This window comes from Pan paniscus, chromosome 18, assembly GCF_029289425.2.
Source record: "Pan paniscus chromosome 18, NHGRI_mPanPan1-v2.0_pri, whole genome shotgun sequence".
NCBI classification, from domain to species: domain Eukaryota; kingdom Metazoa; phylum Chordata; class Mammalia; order Primates; family Hominidae; genus Pan; species Pan paniscus.
In genome coordinates, this window is record NC_073267.2 from 99,797,592 (window position 1) to 99,819,852 (window position 22,261).

Below are 22,261 nucleotides of genomic sequence, written 5' to 3' on the forward strand. Positions count from 1 at the left end.
GCCCTGCCTCCCAGAGATCACTGAGGACTGCTGAGCAGAGGCAAGGAGGAGGTGTTGGGGTTACTGGGGAGGAGTGCTCCACAGAGGCTCAGCCAGGCAGGGGCCCCGGTGGGGGTGGGCCTGGCCTGTTGGGGAGAGGAGCCAGGAGGTGAAGGTGGGGGTGGGAGTGGGCCTGGCTTGTTGGGGAGACGAGCCAGGAGGTGAAGGTGGGGGCTGACTTCTTCCCAGGGTCCCTCTCACTGCCAGGTTGAGGATGTACTGTGGGGCCCAGGTGGGAGCTGAGATGGGGAAGGCCTTTCCAGAAGGAGGAGCTGGGAGAGAGGCCAGGTGGACGTGGAATCTCTAGGACTGGGGACCTTGAAGCAGCAGATAGAGCGGCAGCTCAGGGCAGTCTCCCTCCAGGTCTGAGTGCATGGAGGGGCACGGCGTCCGAAGCCACCCTAAGCTGGGGTGGAATCTCACTCCACCCTTTCTGAGCGATGTGGCCTTGGGGGGGCCGATGGAGTTGCCTGTCCTGTAGGTGACTGCTGGCCCCCAGGCTTCCGTAGGGTTAAATGAGATGGTGTTGGCAACACGCCCCCCAAAATCTGGCCATAAACTGGCCCCAAAACTGGCCATAAACAAAATCTCTGCAGCACTGTGACATGTTCATGACGGCCATGACGCCCACGCTGGAAGGTCGTGGGTTTACCAGAATGAGGGCAAGGAACACCTGGCCCACCCAGGGCGGAAAACTGCTTAAAGGCATTCTTAAGCCACAAACAATAGCGTGAGCGATCTGTGCCTTAAGGACATGCTCCTGCTGCAGGTAACTAGCCAGACCCATCCCTTTATTTTGGCCCATCCCTTCGTTTCCCATAAGGGATACTTTTAGTTAGTCTAATATCTACAGAAACAATGCTTATCACTGGCTAGCTGTTAATAAATACGTGGGTAAGTCTCTGTTCGAGGCTCTCAGCTCTGAAGGCTGTGAGACCCCTGATTTCCCACTCCACACCTCTATACCTCTGTGTGTGTGTGTGTCTTTAATTCCTCTAGCGCTGCCGGGTTAGGGTCTCCCCGACCGAGCTGGTCTCTGCAAGATGGTGCGTGGCTCCCACTTGGGAGGCCTCCAGTTACTGGCACTGTCATCACCATGCCCACTGAACAAAGTGGACCAAGCCCCAGAGGCAGCCAAAACCACACCTTTCTGCAGGGAGGGTAAACTGAGCCCGCGAGCTCAGGGCAAGGGCACCAGGCGCGTATGCTGGCCTTCATCTGTCCTCAGCTCCTCCCTGCGGGCACAAGCGGGGGCAGCTGAATCTTCCACCCGAGAAGCGTAAGAGTAGGGATATGGGGGCGGGGAGCAGCAGGCCTGCTCTGTGTGTAAACAACGGAAAAGCAGGAATAATGCCAGGGCCCACGGACACCAGCTGCCTCCGAAGTCCCGCTGCCCGGCGCCTCCATGCAGCAGCCTCCTGAGCGCAGTGTGGCCGCGTCCCCCTCTGTAAAGAGGGTAGAACCGCACGGAGTCCCTCCCTCTGGGCCCTGCAGGTGGCAAGCGGCACAGACAGCGGCTGCCTGCACACGGTGGTTCTCTGTTCCTTTTTCCTCCTCAACCACTGAGGTTAAAAAAAAAAAGTTAAAAGCCACCCTTTTTTTTTTTTTTGAGACGGAGTCTCGCTCTGTCGCCCAGGCTGGAGTGCAGTGGCGCAATCTTGGCTCATTGCAACCTCCGTCTCCTGGGGTTCAAGCAGTTCTCTGCCTCAGCCTCCCGAGTAGCTGGGACTACAGGCGCCCGCTACCACGCCCGGCTAATTTTTTGTATTTTTAGTAGAGACGGGGTTTCACCGTGTTGGCCAGGGTGGTCTCGATCTGCTGACCTCGTGATCCGCCCGCCTCGGCCTCCCACAGTGCTGGGATTACAGGTGTGAGCCACCGCGCCCGGCCCGCCCATTTTTTTTAAACGTGTTGGGGTTTGGATTTCAGCCACAGGCCTTCTGTGAGGAGAGGACACCCAGGACACGCAGCCCCGGGTCAGGCCCGCGGAACAGCCGGGCGGACTCCGGGGCTCGCAGACTCGCGACCCGCGTGCCATGAACCTCCGCGCCGGAGGCGGCAGCAGCGAGCGCGGGGCTGGATCCAGCGTAGCCGGGAGGCCGGGCAGATGCGAGGCGGCGGTCAGGTGAGCGGCGCGGGGCCGGCGGGGTCGGGGCCGGCGGGGTCGGGGCTGGGAGGGGTCGGGGCCGGCGGGGTCGGGGCCGGCGGGGTCGGGGCTGGGAGGGGTCGCGGCTGGGAGGGGTCGGGGCTGGGAGGGGTCGGGGCCGGCGGGGTCGGGGCCGGCGGGGACGGGGCCGGCGGGGTCGCGGCTGGGAGGGGTCGGGGCCGGCGGGGTCGCGGCTGGGAGGGGTCGGGGCTGGGAGGGGTCGGGGCTGGGAGGGGTCGCGGCTGGGAGGGGTCGGGGCCGGCGGGGTCGCGGCTGGGAGGGGTCGGGGCTGGGAGGGGTCGGGGCTGGGAGGGGTCGCGGCTGGGAGGGGTCGGGGCCGGCGGGGTCGCGGCTGGGAGGGGTCGCGGCCGGCGGGGACGGGGCTGGGAGGGGTCGCCGCTGGGAGGGCGGCCCGCCCGGCGCAGGGGCCTCGAGACCTCGGCCGCCCCACTCCGGGGACGCCGCCGCTGCTCCGGCGTCCACACCAGCTGCGTGCGGGGCACCCGGGCGGCTCAGGGGACCCGCGTGGCCGTGCCCCCGCCCTGGGCTGCTCCGAGCCTCAGTTTCCCCCTCTGTGGAATGGGTGGGTGGGAGACACCTGCCCCCCGAGGAGCCCGGGATACCGAGCGAGCTCCTGCGGGTGTGGTGGGTGGGGAGGCACAGTGCTGGGGTGGCTTCTCCCTGCAGCAGGTGCCGAACCCACGGCCAGGCTTCCGTGGCAAGCAGCCCTAGAGGAATGGCCGTCCTGTCCCTGCGAGCCCCTGGGCCCTGGCAGGCGATCCAGGTATGGGCAGACAGGACGCTGTTGACTCCGCACACCGGGGTGACTTCTCAGGTTCTCGGGGTGGCAGCTGCAGTGATGACACCACTTCCTGGTGGTCACGCCGTGGGCAGGACGCGGGAGGCCAGGTCCGTGCATCCCGCGTGTCCTGAGCTTCAGCCCAGGGTCCCTCCGTGCCCCGGAACCCCGCCGGCTTTCTTCGGCTTCCTTTCATTGCTAAGTTGTGGAGTCCTCCCCGATGAGAGCAGTGGGCTCCAGAGGAGGGGCAGGGGGTGGCCAGACCTCTTGCTTTCACTCTTCCACTTCCTGCCCGCTCCTTTCCGAGGCCAAGTCCCACATCTGGGTGCAGAACTGGTGGGGTGAGCCTGGTGAGAGGGGCAGGCTGGCATTCTGCTCAGAGTCGGCCACTGTGGCCAGCATCCCCAGGTCTGTGTGAGCAGAAGCTAAGGCTGCAAGGCCAAAGGCCTCCCCTCATTCATCCCCTGCCCGCGCGCCAGGCCTGGGGCTGGCACTGACTGTCAGTAAATAGGCAAATAAAAGATGGCTTTTTTCACAGCCCGGAGGAGAGCTGGTAGCCTAGAGTACAGCTGCTGGGCAGAACGGAGGTGTCCCTGCCAGCGTGCCTGCCTTGACGCTCCTCTGGCCATGTTTTAAACACCAGGAGGTTTCCAGCGGCTTCCCCAGGCGTAGCTCCTGCACCTTTTTCCTGGGCTGGTCACCATATGTGATGACAGTGCCAGTCTGTTCTGAGCAGCTCTGGGCTCCTGGCTTCACTGACATCATAAACAAGTCATTAGCCCTTCCATCCACCCCAGAAAGTAGGTGTTCCCCCTGATTTATAGGCAAGACAATGGAGAACCAGAGTCTAAATCTGGGCTGATTTTTTTTTTTTTTTTGAGATGGAGTTTTGCTGTGTTGCCTAGGCTGGAGTGCAATGGCACAATCTCGGCTCACTGCAACCTCCACCTCCCGTGTTCAAGTGATTCTCCTGCCTCAGCTTCCCAAGTAGCTGGATTACAGGCATGCACCACCATGCCCAGCTAATTTGTTTGTGTTTTTAGTACAGACGGGGTTTCACCATGTTGGTCAGGCTGGTTTGAACTCTTGACCTCAAATGATCCACCCGCCTCAGCCTCCCAAAGTGAGCCACCACACACCGGCCATGATTCTTAAAAATAACAGTAATAGGCCAGGCATGGTAGCTCACACCTATAATCCCAGCAATTTGGGAGGCAGAGGCAGGAGGGTTGCTTGAAGCCAGGAGTTTGAGACCAGCCTGGGCATCAGAGTGAGACTCCGTCTCTACAAAAAGTTAAAAAAAATTAGCTGAGTGTGGTGGCACACACTGGAGTTCCAGCTACTTGGGAGGCTAATATGGGAGGACCCCTTCAGCCCAGGAGTTTGAGGCTGCAGTGAGCTGTGATCGCACCACTGCACTCCAGCTCGGGTGAGAGAGCAACACCCTGTCTCAAAAAAAGTAATAATGATAAATTATAATCAATATTTATTGGGTGCTTACTATGTGCCGGCCAGTGTTCTCTGAACTTAGTATTAACTACTTTAATCTTGACAATAACCCTGTATGGTACTATTGTAATCCCCATTTGAGACATGGGAGAATGGAGGCAGACAAACGTTTATCCACTTACTCAAGGTCACACAGCTAGGAGCTAGCAGAGTTGGGATTCAAGCTGGACGTGTCTGTCTTGTTACCATGAAACTATTGGGATCATCAGTCAGAATCTTTTCTTTTTTTTTTTTTCTGAGATGGAGTCTCACTCTGTCACCCAAGCTGGAGTGCAGTGGCTCAATCTCGGCTCACCTCCTGGGTTCAAGCGATTCTCCTGCCTCAGCCTCCCAAGTAGCTGGGATTACAGATGCCCACCACCACGCCCGGCTAATTTTTGTATTTTTGGTAGAGACGGGGTTTCACCAGGTTGGCCAGGCTGGTCTCGAACTGCTCACCTCAGGTGATCAGCCCACTTCTGCTTCCCAAAGTGCTGGGATTACAGGCGTGGCCACCGAGCTGGGTCCTTCAGTCAGAATCTACTTTGGCCGCAAGAGACAAAAACCTCCCCTGTAACACTGGTGGGAATATCGTATTTCTCTCACTTGAATGAAGTCTGGCTGTGAGCAGCTTAGGGCTCAGGTGCAGTCCCCTGCAATCACGTCACTCTCCCCAGTGTGGCTATTCCAGCTCCAGCCTTTACATCTGCATTCCAGGCAGCAGGAGGCAGGGATGGCTGAAGAGGGGCAGCCCCTACCTTTAAGGACAATTCTCAGAAGTCTTTTCTTTTTTCTCATATGTATATATACACACACACACATATATATGTATATACACACACATACATATTTATGTAAAAAAGATTTTTTTTTTTTTTTTGATATGGAGTCTCGCTCTGTTGCCCAGGCTGGAGTGCAGTGGCGCGTTCTCGGCTCACTGCAAGCTCCGCTTCCTGGGTTCACGCCATTCTGCTGCCTCAGCCTCCCGAGTAGCTGGGACTACAGGCGCCTGCCACCACGCCTGGCTAATTTTTTGTATTTCTAGTAGAGAAGGGGTTTCAATGTGTTAGCTAGGATGGTCTCGATCTCCTGACCCGGTGATCCGCCCGCCTCGGCCTCCCAATGTGCTGGGATTACAGGCGTGAGCCACGGCGCCCAGCCCATATTTGTATAAAATTTAATAGAGATAGGGCCTCACTGCATTGGGCCTGGCCGGATGCCGTCCTCCTGCCTTGGCCTTCCAGAGTGCTGGGATTATAGGTGTGAGCTACCACGCCTGGCCCATTACTGTTGTTTTCAGATAGCCCTGATTTAGTCTCTGGTTCTCCCTTTTCTTGCCTATAAATCAGGGAGAACACGTACTTTCTGGGGTGGATGGAAGGGCTAAGCACTTGGGTATGTCAGTGAAGCCAGGAGCCCAGAGCTGCTCAGATCTGCCTGATCTTCTCAAGCCGAGGGGGTCAGAACAGTCACTTTACCAGGTCTAGCTGCTGGGGAGGCTGGGAAATTATGTGACAAACAAAAATGAGGCTCCTCATTCAGGAAGAAGGAGGAGTGATGTTGGGATGGCCTGATTTCTCCTGTGTCCTGGGTGCTCCCCGGGAGACTGGGGAGGTGCTGGCATCGGGTGGCCACCTCTGACTCTGTGACCCACCCACAGTCATCAGGTAATAAGAGAAGGAGGTGGGACTGGGGCCCACTCACGTTCCCTGTGTCTTCCCCGTGCCTCCCTGTTTGGGTCCACGGGCAGCCTGTCCATGGGTGCTTTGTCCTTTCAGGCTGGCGTGCAGGTGCCCAACCCACACTCCTGCCCCACAGGCACAACAGGCAGGACAGGCCCCATAGGTGGTGTGGAGTCTTGCCCAGTTGCAGGGCAGCCATGTGGGGTTGGGGTGGCCTCCTTATCCCACTGCCAGTGAGGCAATTAGTTCAAATCCCAGTTCTTCCAGGCCACAGTGTGACCCTGAGCAGGGCTGTCGCCTCTGGGCTCAGCTCTCTTTCTTTTGGGAGAAGAGACAGAGGATAAATCATAGGATTGATTATTATAATTGTGAATTATTTCAGACTGTTGCAGGTGTAGTGAAAGCATAACTAACACTGTTGCAGGTGTAGTGAAAGCATAACTAACACTGTTGCAGGTGTAGTGAAAGCATAACTAACACTGTTGCAGGTGTAGTGAAAGCATAACTAACACTGTTGCAGTTACTGAACAACTTTAAAAAGACATCTCCGACTTTCTATAACATCAACAGACCTTACAGCGAGCTTACTTTGTGCTCAGTCTCTGTTAACTCATTTCACCCTCACAATGGCCCATTACGGATGGGGAAATGGAGGCAGAGAGGCTAAGGAATGTGGCCCAGGAAGTTAAGTGGGAGGGCTGGATGCCAACTGCCTCTCCTCCCACCCCAACCAAAGTCCCTTCCTCCCTGCCAGGAGCCATCAGCCCTGTGTGTTCTGCAGTGTTCTGAGCCTCCGGGTGGGGAAAGAGCAGTTCTTGATCCTGAGCTTCTGCCACGTGGAGAACTAGGCCCTTCCGGCCTGTTTCCTGGGTTCCCGAGGCACAGAGCTGTGGGCCTGGTTCAGGTCGCGTTGCTCATCACAGGATCAGAACCCAGGCCAGAGAGCCTGGATGCATTTGTAGGGGGCTTCTCTGTGTGCTGGCAGGGAATCCTCCCAAGATCCCCTGCTCCTGGGCATGGGGAAGGTGGGCCCTGCTCACTCTCATGTGGCAGAGCAGGAATGGGCCCTGGAACTGTCCCCAAGTGTCCAACCCTAAGTCCTGAGACAGGGGCTGTGGTTTCAGGGTGCTCTGACAAGAAAGCACCTTTGGTTGGGGCCCAGGAAGGAGGAACCCATTTCTGAGAGGTCTGTCTCACATAGCAGGTGGATAGCAAGCTAGAGCGGGGCTGAGTGAGTATCTGGGGCTGAGGCCCAGAGAGGATCCCATAGGTAGCTCTAGGGCTGGAGCTCTGCAACATCAGGCCAGAGGACCCTGTGCTGGGAGGCAGGGAGCTTGGGCCCCTCAGATGGGCCACGTGCCCTCGTGGGGCCCTCATTGTCACCGTGAGCTCTTTCCAAGGGGACGCCACCAGTGGGGGCCTGGGTGGGAGGCAGCTGAGGTGTTTCAGGAAAAGGCTGAAGATCAAGGCTGTGGTGTGAGGACTACCCACTTCAGGGAAGTGAAAGAGGCCAGCCTCACCCCAGACACCCCAGTGTGGTTGGGGAAAGGGGATGGTCCGTGGTGAGCCTGGTTCCTGGGGACTCATCCTGGCCCTGCCTGGCCCTCAGGTGGGATGCTATGGAATATGATGAGAAGCTGGCCCGGTTCCGGCAGGCCCACCTCAACCCCTTCAACAAGCAGTCTGGGCCGAGACAGCATGAGCAGGGCCCTGGGGAGGAGGTCCTGGACGTCACTCCTGAAGGTGGGTGCTGGTGGGAGTCAGGGTGGGAGCTGGGCAGGCTCTGACCGCTTACCTGGACCCCTCCTTTCTTCCTGCTGCGTCCTGCGCAGCCCTGGCTTTCCCACGGAGCCGGCACCTGCTGGCTGTGTTCTTTTTCCCATCTCTTCTGTGGTCGTGTGGTTTGTTTCTGTGTCCCCACTAGAATTCACATTCCTGAGGGCAGGATTTGTGCCTGACCCACCACTGCTGTATCCTAGGGCCCAGCACATCGTAGGTGCTCAGGGAACACTTGCTGAGTGCGGTCAGCGCTGAGACCTGGTAAGGGAGAGGTTAGCCGAGGGAACGTGCTCTGGGCGTCAGGGTGGCATGAGCTTTAGAAACTGCAGATGAGGTCATCAGGGAGTGCTTGGAGCGGGGCAGCTGCAGAGACGGCCTGGAGTCGACACTGGGGTTCGTGGATTTTGCCGTGTAGCCATGCAGTGGTTTTTCTCTCGCCCCCATGGTCATGCATGAGGTGTCCACCTTAGAAATGGGATGTCTCTATAATGCTGTCTTGAGGACTTTTGGCACCGAGTGTCATTCCACCTCCTCATTTTGAATGGCTCTTTCCTGTCTACACAAGGCTGTGGGCTCCTCTGTGAATGCAGACTGGACGGTGTGCAGATCTGAGTGGTGCCCAGCTCTCACAGTGCCTCCTTTCTGTGCGGCTTCCTGAATCCCTTTCCCACTCCTGGCTATCTCAGCTCCTCCCTAGGGGATGGGAGGCAGGAGGTAGTAGCTGACGCTCCACACCTGTCCCCGTCTTCCTCCAGAGGCCCTGCCTGAGCTGCCCCCTGGGGAGCCGGAATTCCGCTGCCCTGAACGCGTGATGGATCTCGGCCTGTCTGAGGACCACTTCTCCCGCCCTGTGGTAAGGTCTTGGATGTCGGAGGGGAGAGGGACTGAGGGAACCCCCAAGGCAGGAAGGGCCAGGGTTTCCTTGTCACTCCCTCCCAGGTGGCAGGGCAGTGTCCTGTGAGCTGGGGTACAGTCTCACTCCATTGTCAGGCTCAGGAGCCCCCACCTCAGCCAGGGCTCCTGGCTTTGAATCTGAGGCCTGCCTGACACCACAGACCCCCACCCTCAGAGCCTGAGTGAAGGCAGGTGGAGAGAGCCTGGGATTGGGGTTCATGACCCTGGGGCTGCTTCTATCCCCTGAGCTCCATGTCTTCATGAAGCAAATGTGCAGAGAGTAGGTTCCCTCTGGGGTCCTTGAGGTCCTGTAGACTTGCCGAGAGTCAGGGTGTGGGAGGCAAGGGGAAGCCCCTTGTCTGCCTCCTACTGACCAGTCGGTATTACAGGGCCACTCTTGTTCCGTATTTTGTTCCATGGAAGCCTTGTGTTGAAGAAGAAAAGGGGGAGGATATAATGATTTTTTAAAAAAAGTTTGAGGCCGGGCGCGGTGGCTCACGCCTGTAATCCCAGCACTTTGGGAGGCTGAGGCGGGCGGATCACGAGGTCAGGAGATGGAGACCATCCTGGCTAACACGGTGAAACCCCGTCTCTACTAAAAAATGCAAAAAATCCGCCGGGCGTGGTGGCACATGCCTGTAGTCCCAGCTACTCGGGAGGCCGAGGCAGGAGAATGACGTGAACCCGGGAGGCAGAGTTTGCCGTGAGCCGAGACTGCGCCACTGCACTCCAGCCTGGGTGACAGAGTGAGACTCCGTCTCAAAGAAAAAAAAAAGTTTGAAAACCTTTTATTTTTATGCAAACCATCTCCAACTTTTGAGGGAAACATTACGGCAGCATTCAAATGTAACTTTGAAAGGATTTGGGCCAGACGTGGTGGCTCACGCCTGTAATCCAGCACTTTGGGAGGCCGAGGTGGGCGGATCGTGAGGTCAGGAGTTCGAGACCAGCCTGACCAACATGCTGAAACCCCGTCTGTACTAAAAATACAAAAAAAAATTTAGCCGGGCGTAGTGGAGCGCCCCTGTAGTCCCAGCTACTCAGGAGGCTGAGGCAGGAGAATCGCTTGAACCCGGGAGGCGGAGGTTGCAGTGAGCCGAGATCGTGCCGCTGCACTCCAGCCTGGGCGACAGAGACTCCGTCTGAAAAAAAAAAAAAAAGGGAGAGACTTCATATGTGTGTTTCGTATCTTATTTTTTTTCGTTTTTCTTGAGATAAGGTCTCGCTCTGTTGCCCCCGCTGTGAAGTGCAGTGGCGCAATCATGGCTCACTGCAGCCTCGACCTCCTGAGCCCAAGCGTTCCTCCCACCTCAGCTTCCTGATTAGCTGAGACTACAGGTGTGCACTACAATGCTCAGATAATTTTTCAATTTTTTTTTTATAGACACGGGGTCTCGCTTTGTTGCCCAGGCTGGTCTAAAGCTCCTGAGCTCAAGTGATCCACCCACCTCGGCCTCCCAAAGTGCTAGCATTATAGGTGTGACCCACTGCACTCAGCTTGTTTTGTATATTACAACATTTTGAGCACTTCCTTTGGGCCACAGGCTGAGCTGCAAGGGGGAGGGGAGGGTGCCACCTCCCCTTTGCCTGGGTCTCAGAGCCCAGCAGCCTGGAGGAGGAGGATGGCTCCTGAGGGCGGGGTCCAGGCTCCCCAGCACTGAGACCTGATCCTGTCTTCCCCGGGAGCACCAGAGTGTTCTGAGTCTGGGGCCTTGCTGGACCGTGAGCCCCCTGGTCGCTATGTGGCGAAAGCAACCAGAAGTGCTGGGGCTGGCTCTCGGCATGTGCTTGGGCTTCGCAGTCAAGGTGGAGGCCACTTACTGTCCTTCATGACAGCAAATGTCCTTTCCCTAGCTTTCCTCCAAGAGGAAGCTCTTCAGAAGGAAGTGAAGTGACATAACAAAAAAGCATCTGGATTTCTCAAAGAAGGAAGTTGTCTTTTGAAAAGCAACTTTCAAACATTAGGTTTTCAGAGGTCTGTGGGCAGACAGGTCGGGCTAGGAGCACGCAGCACCGGGTGGACCTTGACCGTGCTGCCACCTTTCCTGCCCTTGAGCAAGTCCTCGGTGCCCTCTGGGTTGAGTTTCCTTCTCTGGGTGAGGGGTGTCGGGGTCTGCTCTGGGCCTGTCTCGGCGGATGGGCCTTAACAGGGAGCTCCTGCAGGATGGGCTTTTGACTGCCCCCGCCCCCAACCTGGGCAGGGTCTGTTCCTGGCCTCTGACGTCCAGCAGCTGCGGCAGGCGATCGAGGAGTGCAAGCAGGTGATTCTGGAGCTGCCCGAGCAATCGGAGAAGCAGAAGGATGCCGTGGTGCGACTCATCCACCTCCGGCTGAAGCTCCAGGAGCTGAAGGTGGGTGTGGGGCAGCCTGGGGCCGAGGCCAGAACTGTGGAACTAGGAGGACCCTGCCAGCCTCTGGCTCTCTCTCAGGCGGTGGGCTCTCTCTCGGCCTCAGGGGCTGAGGTAGAAAGGCGCGAGACAGGCAGGGTGGAAGACGGGCCCTCACCCCACTGCGGGAGGTTTCCCTGTTAGCCTAGACCCTCCTGTTGCAAGGAACAGAAACTCAACCCTGAGTAGCTTAAGCCAAAAAGAAAAATGTATTTGCTTGGAGACTGGAAGATCCTCCAGTGTCAGGAATCTTGCTCTCTTCCAACTCGACTTCCTGTGTCTGATCCAGCCTCAGGCAGGCCTTCCCTGTGCGGTGGCAGAGACGGTCCCGGCAACCACATCTTGCTTTCCAGGAGCTGAGCCTCCCTGTGCAGATGACAGCTGCCTTTTCACAGTGGTTATAGCAGGAACCTCAGGCCTGACTTTCATTGGCCAGTCCTGACCGGATGACAGTGGCTGACTGGCCAGTTCTGGGTCATGTGCCCACCCCTGACCCAATGACAGTGGCCGATTGGCTAGTTCTGGGCTGTGTGCCCGCCCACTGACCCAATGACGGTGGCCGATTGGCTGGTTCTGGGCTGTGTGCCCACCCACTGAAGCAAGCGGGTGGGCTAAGTAAGTTCCTCCCTGAGTGAGCCACATGGACAAGGACGGGTGGTGTCTTGAAGGTGATAACAAAAGAAGGTGGTGGGTCCCAGGCCACAGATGTTCCTGATGCAGTCCTTGGGTCTGTGTGTGCTTTGGCCTGGCTGCCCTGTGTCCCCTGTGCTGATTCAGGAGTCCCTGGGAATGTAGAAAGTAGAATATTCATTAGGAAACAGGTAAATTGGTGGTAAGAAAAAAAACCCCAAAACATAGTGGCTTAGAGAAGATGTGTTCGTTTCCTCACGTAAAAATCCCATAGGTGGTCTGGGGCCTCTATGACAGCTAATGGTGTTGGGGAGAGCCTCCTTTTCCATTGCCCTGCACCTAACCGGCAAAAAGCAGGAGGGGCAGAGAGGCCGGGTCGCTCCTGCTCACATGCCCATGCCCGGCGCAATCCCACACAGCCCCTCGCTGCAAGGGATGCTGGGAAAGGTCGCAAAGGATGCTGGGAAAGGTAGCATGTGACCTTGGCGGTCCTTGTCCAGCTGATCATTGTTTACTGTGAAAGGGAGAAAAGGGACATGGCATTGTGCTGAAACTCACAATCTCTGCTCTAAATGGTGCCTGGAAGAAATAAGTTGAGGGGCTTGTGCGAAGGGAAAGGAACTTCAGCCCAGCTCACCTGTGACCCCCTCCCTGACTCACCCTCTGCAGGACCCCAATGAGGATGAGCCAAACATCCGAGTGCTCCTTGAGCACCGCTTTTACAAGGAGAAGAGCAAGAGCGTCAAGCAGACCTGTGACAAGTGTAACGCCATCATCTGGGGGCTCATTCAGACCTGGTACACCTGCACAGGTGGGCCGAGACCCAGACGAGGAGTGAGGAATGAGAGAGACCAAAGTGCCTGCCTCCGCTGGGCTCACATTCAGATCTGAGCTATCCAGTGTGGTGGCCACTAGCCAAACATGGCCAGTCAAAGTTAAATTAACTAAATATGCATTTCCTCGTTGTACTGTCTACATTGGACAGGGCTGTTCTGGATGAGAAATTAAACTAGTGAATTACATGGTGTGTCTAGTTTGTACAATGAAGAAAAAGGGAAAGGACCTAGCACGTGTTAGGGTGGAGTGAATGTGACTTTAGGGCAGAATGTAAAGGCATCACGTGACTTTGTTTTTTGTTTTTGGTTTTGTTTTGTTTTGTTTTTGAGACGGAGTCTCACTCTATCACCCAGGCTGGAGTGCAGTGGTGCAATCTCAGCTCACTGCAAGCTCCACCTCCCGGGTTCACACCGTTCTCCTGCCTCAGCCTCCTGAGTAGCTGGGACTACAGGTGCCCGCCACCACGCCCAGCTAATTTTTTGTATTTTTTTTAGTAGAGACGGGGTTTCACCGTGTTAGCCAGGATGGTCTCGATCTCCTGATCTTGTGTTCCGTCCGCCTCGGCCTCCCACAGTGCTGGGATTACAGGCGTTGAGTGAGCCACCACGCCCAGCCAGCGTCACGTGACTTTTAAGCAAAAACTTGAAGGTCAGGGAGCAAGCCAAGAGAATATGTCTGGAGGAATGTTCTGGTGGGGGCAGCCCTGTGGTTGATGTATCCAGTGCCTTAAGGAGGAGCAGAGAGCCAGGTGTGGCTGCAGCTTTGTGTCTGGAGGAATGTTCCGGTGGGGACAGTGCTGTGGTTGATATAAGGAGGAGCAGAGAGCCAGGTGTGGCTGCAGCTCTGTGTCTGGAGGAACGTTCTGGTGGGGGCAGCCCTGTGGTTCACATGGCCAGTGCGTTAAGGAGGAGCAGAGAGCCAGGTGGGGCTGCAGCTCTGTGTCTGGAGGAATGTTCCGGTGGGGGCAGCCCTGTGGTTGATATAAGGAGGAGCAGAGAGCCAGGTGGGGCTGCAGCTCTGTGTCTGGAGGAATGTTCCGGTGGGGGCAGCCCTGTGGTTGATATAAGGAGGAGCAGAGAGCCAGGTGGGGCTGCAGCTCTGTTTCTGGAGGAATGTTCCGGTGGGGGCAGCCCTGTGGTTGATACAAGGAGGAGCAGAGAGCCAGGTGGGGCTGCAGCTCTGTTTCTGGGGGAGGTGGGCTCAGAGGTGGCTGGGGCTTTTCTTTAAGTGCAGTGGGGGCCACAAGTGGGTGCTGGATATACTTGAGCTTTAATAGGTTACTGTGGCTGCTGACTGAGCTTGGACTGAGAGGGAGGTGACTGAGAAGAGGGGGATGACTCTGACTGGGCTGGGGCAGGTGGTGGGAGTGAGGAGTCGCTAAGGGCAGTGCCAGCTGAAGGTTTGGAAACGGAATGTAACAGATGAGAAAATAGTCTGACTGGGTGCTGTGGCTCATGCCTGTAATCCTAGGGTTTTCCAGTGCAAAGATGGGAGGATCGCTTGAGCCCTGGAGTCTGAGGCTGCAGTGAGCTCTGATTGCATGACTACACTCCAGCCTGGGCAACAGAGCAAGACCCTGTCTCTTAAAAAGTACAAAAACAACAACAACAAAAACAGAGAGAGAGAAACCCTTCAGGACAACTCATGATATCGAAAGGGTGGAGCTGCTGAAACCGAGATGGGGAGGCTGAGGGGCTTGGGGTCGGGGGTGGGAGTTTCGTTTGTTACATTTGGACAGGTTGGGTCTGGTGGTGGGAGTGGCAGGTTGGCCCCAAACATGTGAGTCAAGTTGGAGGACAAGGTCTGGGCCACCTTTGGGGCAAGGCTCAGGGGCCAGGGAGAAAAGGATCTTTGAGGTTCTAAGGCCTCCCTTGGTGCCAGGAGGTCTTAGATTGATCTGGGCCTCAGAATGGAACCCACGGGGAGGGGGCAAGCCAGCTGAGGGTGGCCTGGGCTGCAGGTGCACCCTTCCCGCTTTTGAGAAGCGTGTGTCCCTCCACCCTAGGGTGTTATTACCGCTGTCACAGTAAGTGCTTGAACCTCATCTCCAAGCCCTGTGTGAGCTCCAAAGTCAGCCACCAAGCTGAATACGAACTGAACATCTGCCCTGAGACAGGGCTGGACAGCCAGGATTACCGCTGTGCCGAGTGCCGGGCGCCCATCTCTCTGCGTGAGTGGTGGCAGGGAGAGAAGAGGGTGAGGGAGCTGTTCCTGACGGGGAGCCGGGTGCACAGGTGTGTAAGGGCACGTAAGTCAGACAGCTGAGTGAGGCCCTGGGGCAGTCCCTGCTTGTTATCCTTAGGAAGTGACAAGGGTCTGTTGCTGCCATTTTTTCATTTCTCACTGAAGCAGACTGAGGTTCCAGCCGTTCCGTGACTCACCCAGGTCACTGAGGAGCACCTGGAGGGCTGGGACCTGGCCTCCGCCTCGCCGTGTGAAAGCCTCATAGATGAGGACTAGGGAGAAGTCACACAGCACAGAAAGCCTCATAGACGGGGTCTAGGGAGAGTACACGGTTGTCGCCCAGTTGTGCACATGTGCGCGTCAGCTCTTCTTTCTAGAGAGTTGCTGGTGTTAATTCATGAAGTCCCTGCCTCAGTCCTACAGTGAGGCCCTGTTTATATCCCATTTTACTGATAAGAGAACAGGTCAGTGAGACGCTGGGACCACCTGAGGTCTTCCGGCTGAGGATAGGATATGTTCCCATGTCTCCCCGAGGGCTGTGGTGCATGGGAGGACAGACCATGAGGCTGGAAAGCTGTGTGGGGTTTTGGTGAGGCAGGGACACTCAGGGCCCCTCTGACCCTGCAGGGGGTGTGCCCAGTGAGGCCAGGCAGTGCGACTACACCGGCCAGTACTACTGCAGCCACTGCCACTGGAACGACCTGGCTGTGATCCCTGCACGCGTCGTACACAACTGGGACTTTGAGCCTCGAAAGGTGGGGGTTGGAAGGTGGGGGCATCCCCCTGGGGAGGGAGAGCAGGAAGGGGGTTGGGGTGTGGAGCCGGTGTACCCCTGGTTGGGTGTTGCCGGCTGCACGGGCCCTGGGTGGGTGTGAGAGGTGTCACCCGGCCGTGCCTGGCAGGTTTCTCGCTGCAGCATGCGCTACCTGGCGCTGATGGTGTCTCGGCCCGTACTCAGGCTCCGGGAGATCAACCCTCTGCTGTTCAGCTACGTGGAGGAGCTGGTGGAGATTCGCGTGAGGCTGGGGCCATGGAAGTGGGGGGCGGGGGCGCTGTGTCAGATGGGCCCTAGGGCCGGGCCAGTACCCTCTTCTCCTCTGGGCCACGGGAGGTTCTGAGCAGAGGAGGGAGGCCACCTGCTTAGGGTGAGCCAGGCGCCATGGCTGCCCTTTTGGTTGAAGGTGCTGGAGCTGTGTCCCGTAGTGATCTGATGCCAGGTGTGAACACAATACTAAATTTTGTAATAGCCACGTTAAAAAAGTAAAAAGAGCTGGGCACGGTGCTTACACCTGTAATCCCAGCACTTGGGAGGCCGAGGTGGGTGGATCACTTGAGGTCGGGAGTTTGAGACCAGCCTGACCAACATGGTGAACCCCCATCTCTACTAAAAATACAAAATTGGCCGGGCATGGTGGTGTGTGCCTGTATCCCAGCTACTCGGGAGGCTGAGGCAGGAGAATCACTTGAACCCGGGAGGCTGAGGTTGCTGTGAGCCGAGATCGCGTCACTGCACTCCAGCCTGGGCAACAAGAGCGAAACTCTGTCTCAAAAAAAAGTAAAAAGAAACAAGTGAAGTTAATGTTAATAGTATATTTTATTTAGCTCAATATATCCAAAATGTTATTTCAACATGAAATCAATGTACATTTTTGAGATATTTGCTTTCTCTTTTTTGTGCCACGTCTTTGGCTCCAGCATGTATCCTCTGCTGTCTCACTGCACAGCGGCCACTTTGAGGTGCTCTGTGGCTGTGCAGGGCTGGTGGCCACTCTCTTAGCCAGCGGTGAGGGAGGAGGTAGGGCGGGAGCCGAGGGCAGGTGGGAGCTGCAGTCCCGGCAGGACGTGATGGCGTCTCACGCCAGGTAGTGAGAGGAGGCAGGTCCCATTTTACCCGGGAGGAGACTGTGGCAGCACGTTGAGTTGCCAAGGCCAGGGCTGGGGAGGCAGCTGGGATTTCTCCGGAAGTTTGGCTTGGTCCTGAGGCTGCTGGTTCCTAGACAGTTGTGTGCCTGTGGGGCCGGGTGAGGGCAGAGGGAAGGGAGGGTTTTCTGGGCCACGGTAAGTGAGCCTCACGGTCCTGCCCAGCCTGGGAGCTGTGATTTTGGGTTTTGGTGAAGCACTCAGATCTCGGCCCTTCGTGGGGAACCAACCCCTCCTGGCCCTGCCATGGCCCCGGGTGTGCGGCCCACACAGGGGCCGCCCTGTGTCCTGGCTGAGGAGGCCTGCCTGCCCCCGCCTTGTTTGCAGAAGCTGCGCCAGGACATCCTGCTCATGAAGCCGTACTTCATCACCTGCAGGGAGGCCATGGAGGCTCGTCTGCTGCTGCAGGTCAGACTGCCAGCAGGACTGGCCCCCAATGGGAAGCGCAGCCAGGGCGGTGAGGCACCTCAGGCTCAGGTCTTTTCCAGACAGCTTGTGCGTGGAGTGCCTTTAGCAGAGGGTCGCCTCACCACGGTCCCAAGGAACAAAGCACACAGGTGTTCTGCCCACAAAAGAGTTCTCCAGTCAGTTCCGTTTGGCAAACCCTGCAGCCCTTATGTGAATCTCCATGGGGTGGGTCCAGCCCCGCCCTCGTCAGGCAGGTTGACCACAAAACACAGTTTTCAAGGTTCATCTAATTATGTGCTCAACAGATACAGACGTTCTAGATTCTGGAACAGTGAACGAAACAGGAATGCTTGCCCTTAGTGCCTTTCAAGTGGGGAAGACAAGAAAAATACGTTGTGTGCTGGGGTGGTGAACTCTGTGACAAGATAGAGAAGGAAGGGTGGGGAACGTGGGAAGCGTGGGGAGTGCGAGGATGCGGTGTGGCTGGGAGGGGCTGCCTCAGGGAGTGGAGGGCGGGGGGCTGCACAGGTTAGGAAACGTGGCCCGGGTCCATCTTCCCCTGTCGGCTTCCTGGGGCTCCTGGATTCTACTCCTGGGGCCCAGACCCTTGTGTAGCTCGTTTCTCTGTGAGCACCTGGGCCCTGACCACTGCAGCGACCGTGGGTGGGCGGTGGGAGGGGCCCTCCCCGGTGCAGGGCGTCACGGCTGCTGGGACTTGGCAGCTCCAGGATCGGCAGCATTTTGTGGAGAACGACGAGATGTACTCTGTCCAGGACCTTCTGGACGTGCATGCCGGCCGCCTGGGCTGCTCGCTCACCGAGATCCACACGCTCTTCGCCAAGCACATCAAGCTGGACTGCGAGGTGGGCCTCTGCCCGAGGGCCGCTCTTCTCCAACCCCAGCCCTGAGGGGGGATTGGCAGGAGAAGCAGCCCAGCCCAGTGTGTCCCTGGCCTCGGAGTGCCCAGAGGAGCTGGCACTGACGTGCCCGTGCCCCAACCCCACACTGTTCCCCCCAGCGGTGCCAGGCCAAGGGCTTCGTGTGTGAGCTCTGCAGAGAGGGCGACGTGCTGTTCCCGTTCGACAGCCACACGTCTGTGTGCGCCGACTGCTCCGCGGTCTTCCACAGGTGGGTGTGGCCTGGGCCCCGCACTCGGGGGCTGGGGCTCTGCCCTGTCCTCTGGGGAGCTGCCCCTTGGCCTCCGGTAGGATGATGCCGTGGGAGCTGGCACTGCTCCCCCGAGAGAGGGGAGACATAAAGACTCTTTGGGTCTTTGCTGACCCTGAAATATGAAGTCAGACCCTGATGTCTGTGACTAAATGAGAAGTTCCCTTAGGAGCGGCACCTGGGGGATGAGGGGGCTGCCCCTTCCCAGGTCCCTCCCAGACCAGCCCCTGAAACTCCAGCTTGGTCTCTGATGTGTTCACAGCATCCCCAGCTGCTCCCTTTCTCCACTAGGATTGAAGTCACTCTTTCAGGGTTAGTATAGGCTAGAGATTCCCAAACCTATAGTTCCTGCCACCCTTTAATGTCTCAGTAATTTTTTCAAAGTGTTTCTAAGCCAAAAGAAATTCGTAACACTTTATTAAGTACTTATGCTCTCACGTTTTTTTTCCTAGCCACTAGACCAACAGGGAAAAATACTTATGTTCAAACAACTTTATAAGTATTTGTATCCTAAAGATTGAGTGGCTCTTGGAAAAATAATGTACACAAATTAGAAGAAAAATATTTTAATTTCATTCTTCAGTAAGTATGATTACTTACTAATGATATGGGTACACCTTTTGGGCCTCACACATCTTCCAGACCTGGAATCAGATGGACACTCCCCTCCAGTTTCTGTCCCCTGATTTTTGCCTGGAATTTGCTTTTTTCATAGCAACTGCTGAAATCCCAGCTCTACAGAGCTATGGTGTCACACAGATGGGACTGTGGCAGAAACTAAGGTTGAGACTGAACTCGCTCGAGCTAGTCGTTTGCTCAGTGTCTGACAGGTGTTAATTACTGCTACGTTCTGTTTAAAAGTTTGAACTAGGCTGCAGTGCCCCAGGGTGCCGTGATGTACAGTTTGGGAGCCAGGGGAGGGATAGGAACAGGTGGGAATCGTGAGGAAGGGCTCTGAGTCGAGTCTGGTGTGGCCACCTGGCTCAGCCCCTCAGCTGTGTGAACTGGGACCTGTGTGGTCGGGGGATAGCAGGTAAGGTGAGGACCCCTGGAGGTCCACATCTGCACGCCCGTAAGCGCTCTGCACACGGCCATACAGTCACTTGCATCTGGCTGCAGACCCCGATTCTGCCCTTTGGTAACGGCTGTAGAGGGGATGATAGGAGCTGACCTAGGACGCTTGGGGGGATTCAGTGCTGGAGTTTCCTGTGCAGAGAGCCCCACCCTGTTTCTGCCCCCAGGGACTGCTACTACGACAACTCCACCACGTGTCCCAAGTGTGCCCGGCTCAGCCTGAGGAAGCAGTCGCTCTTCCAGGAGCCAGGTCCCGATGTGGAGGCCTAGCGCTGAGGAACAGTGCTGGGAACCCCGCCTGGCCCGCCAGGACCCACCCTGCCAACGTCAAGTTGTTCGTTCTGCTCCGGAGACCCCTGGGGTGCGGCCCTGGCCCCCTCCACCCCTGCTGGGCCAGAGCGGGTGGGCAGTGTCAAGGCCTGCTGTCTCCCAGGTGCTTGCTGGGACTCGGGGCGGCTGCACCTCGCTGTCACCTGGGTGTGCTGCTGTGAGGGGTCCTTGCGTGGCCCCCATCCTTCCCCCAATGCAGAACTCCATGGGCAGGGAGCTGGGGGGACATCTCACCTCCCCCATGGCACAGAGCCCTCCACACCCCTGGACCAGGGCATCCGGGCCCTAGAAATTCCACAGCTCCCGTCCTGGCCACCCTGGAAACTCATCAGAGCTTCAGAGGAGTGTTGAGTGACACCTGAGGATGCGGCTGCACACGCTCAGCCAAGGGCCGAGTCTCGCCTGCGGTGGGGTTTCGGCTCTGCCTGGGGGCTCCATCCCTTTCAGCCACTCGTGGCCTTGGGGATTTCTGGTTGTCCCCAGCTGGGGCTGTTCACAGTTGTCACCTGCAGACCTGCCTCTCCCTGGCCTGAGGTTCAAAGGCCTCATCAGATGGTCAGTAGTACAGTGGGGTCACCTGTTGTTTCTGTACAACAGCAGGGAAGGGGCCATGGAGCTTTTCCCTGCTGGGTGCTCCTGCTTTGGCCCAGCCCACCTTTCCTGGTGCTCCAAGCTAGGAGGCTGCGGCCCCAGCCTGAGGAGGGTGTCCTGGCCTCCAGGTGTGCAGCAGGGGCTGTGCGCTGGGGGAGGTTCCAGTTAGGCGATGGGATCCTGCAGTGGTCTGGTGGCATTTCTTGGAACCAGATTTACCTGAGGAGCTCTGTCCTGCTCCCTGTGGAGGGCTCCAGATAGCTCAGAAATGACCAGCCAATGGCCTTTTGTTTGGGGGCCTGAGGTCCAGAGAGCTGAGAGTATTCGCTCGACTGAGCACATTCAGGAAGATCAGGGCAGGGGCGTGGGAGGTCCCTCACTCCATGGGACAGAGGCCCCTGGACAGCAGAGGAAACCTACAGCTCTGGGTGAGGGGACACTTGGCTTTGGTGTTTGCACTTTACAGATCCTGCGGTCCACGAGGGGCCTCAGGAGAGGACGTGTCAGGATGTGGCTTCCCAGCCTTCTGCCTTGGGCAGTGGGGGTGCTCCTGTCTGTCCTTTTCCCCCACACCCTGGACTGTGCTTGGCTGTTGGTGCACATGGTTGGCACACACGGTGGGCAGAGGGCAGAGAATGCCACTGCTTGGTTATTGGTCCCCTTTGACCAGGAAACCCAAGAGGAGACACCTCAGTCAGCAGAAAGGCCACCTGGCTCACTGGCTCATTCCAGGAGTGGGAGAGACGGCAGGGTCTCCTCTTTGTCCTCCGGCATCAGGAAGGGGATGGTGTCCTCTCCCCACTGTGGTGGCTTTAGGCAAGGTTCTTATTGTCTGCTCTGCCTCGGTTTCCCCATCTGGAAAATGGGGGCAGGGGTACTGACCTACCTCAGGTGGAACGGTGAGCAGGGAACATGTCGGAGTCCTTCAGAGAGTGTGACGTGAGGTTGGATCAGCAGTGTGGGTTCCTGTCCTGTTTCCCCTTCCTCTTTGGGGCTGAGGAGGAGGTTAAAGGCCAAATGCTGTTTCCCAACACCCCAAAGTCTGCACACGTCTCATGAATGCATCACATTTCTGTCATATGGATATTAGCCATTCAGAAATCTGTAATCAACTTCACATTATTCAAGTTACAAATCACTGTGTCCATAGAAAAACTGTGCTGGTATTTGCTGGACAAAGGGTTGGGCCCCTTTTATTTTTACCTGCCACCCAGCATCTCCCCGACCTGCCCCTTCTGGGTGACACAGTTGGTAAACGGAATCACGTATGGGTCTTTCTGTGGGTCTGCAGCACAGCAGGAAGAGCCCGGCGCCGCCGGCACCTCGTGGAATACCACACATGGGTGGTCCCACAGCATGGGACCAAGCTGGCCTGAGGGATGCCCAGTGGTAACAATGCTGCTGTCACTGTCTCATTAAATATACATCCTTTAGCCTGGTGTGTGTGTGGTGAACTGCGGACAAAGTAAGAGAAATTGGTCTGTTGACATACAAGTCATTTGCAGGCTTAGGAAAGACAGCCTTTGCCATCCAATGGGGTTGAATGTAATCTGGTGTGAGGCGAAGTAACATGTCCTGATTGGTTGGGAGAACTACCTGTGGTATCACACAGACGTGTTGAACGTCTCTGGGCCCAAGCTGTTCTCCGGCCTCCGCCTCCCGGGCCCAAGCTGTTCTCCGGCCTCTGTCTCCTGAGTAGCTGGGACTACAGGTGCATGCCACCATGCCCAGCTAATTTTTTGAATTTTTATTAGAGACAGGGTTTTACCATGTTGGCTAGGCTGGTCTCAAACTCCTGGCCTCAGGTGATCCTCCTGCCTCGGCCTCCCAAAGTGCTGGCATTACAGGTGTGAGCCACGGCGCCTGGCCAGGCATCGATTTTTCTTAGTGTCCGATGTCCTTCCAG

The 22,261-nt window shown here is 57.0% G+C and overlaps 1 protein-coding gene across 12 annotated transcripts; it reads left to right on the forward strand.

Annotated features, from left to right (window-relative positions):
• The first annotated feature begins 1,393 nt into the window (after positions 1 to 1,393).
• Positions 1,394 to 21,788, forward strand: DEF8 (differentially expressed in FDCP 8 homolog). Of its 12 annotated transcripts, none has more exons than XM_063597846.1 (13): positions 1,671 to 2,164; positions 2,873 to 3,094; positions 7,764 to 7,897; positions 8,689 to 8,786; positions 11,029 to 11,178; positions 12,514 to 12,655; positions 14,687 to 14,851; positions 15,493 to 15,620; positions 15,768 to 15,881; positions 17,113 to 17,193; positions 17,922 to 18,056; positions 18,212 to 18,321; positions 19,602 to 21,788. In XM_063597846.1, exons 1-13 carry the CDS (start codon positions 2,076 to 2,078, stop codon positions 19,702 to 19,704), a joined length of 1,671 nt encoding a protein of 556 aa, XP_063453916.1. In that variant the 5' UTR covers positions 1,671 to 2,075; the 3' UTR covers positions 19,705 to 21,788. The 12 variants fall into 12 exon arrangements, with proteins under 12 accessions (XP_034797018.2, XP_063453916.1, XP_063453917.1 ...); XM_063597847.1 differs by having other exon boundaries at positions 1,673 to 2,164; positions 17,967 to 18,056; XM_063597845.1 differs by having other exon boundaries at positions 1,674 to 2,164; positions 2,876 to 3,094; positions 17,916 to 18,056.
• The last annotated feature ends 473 nt before the right edge of the window (positions 21,789 to 22,261 follow it).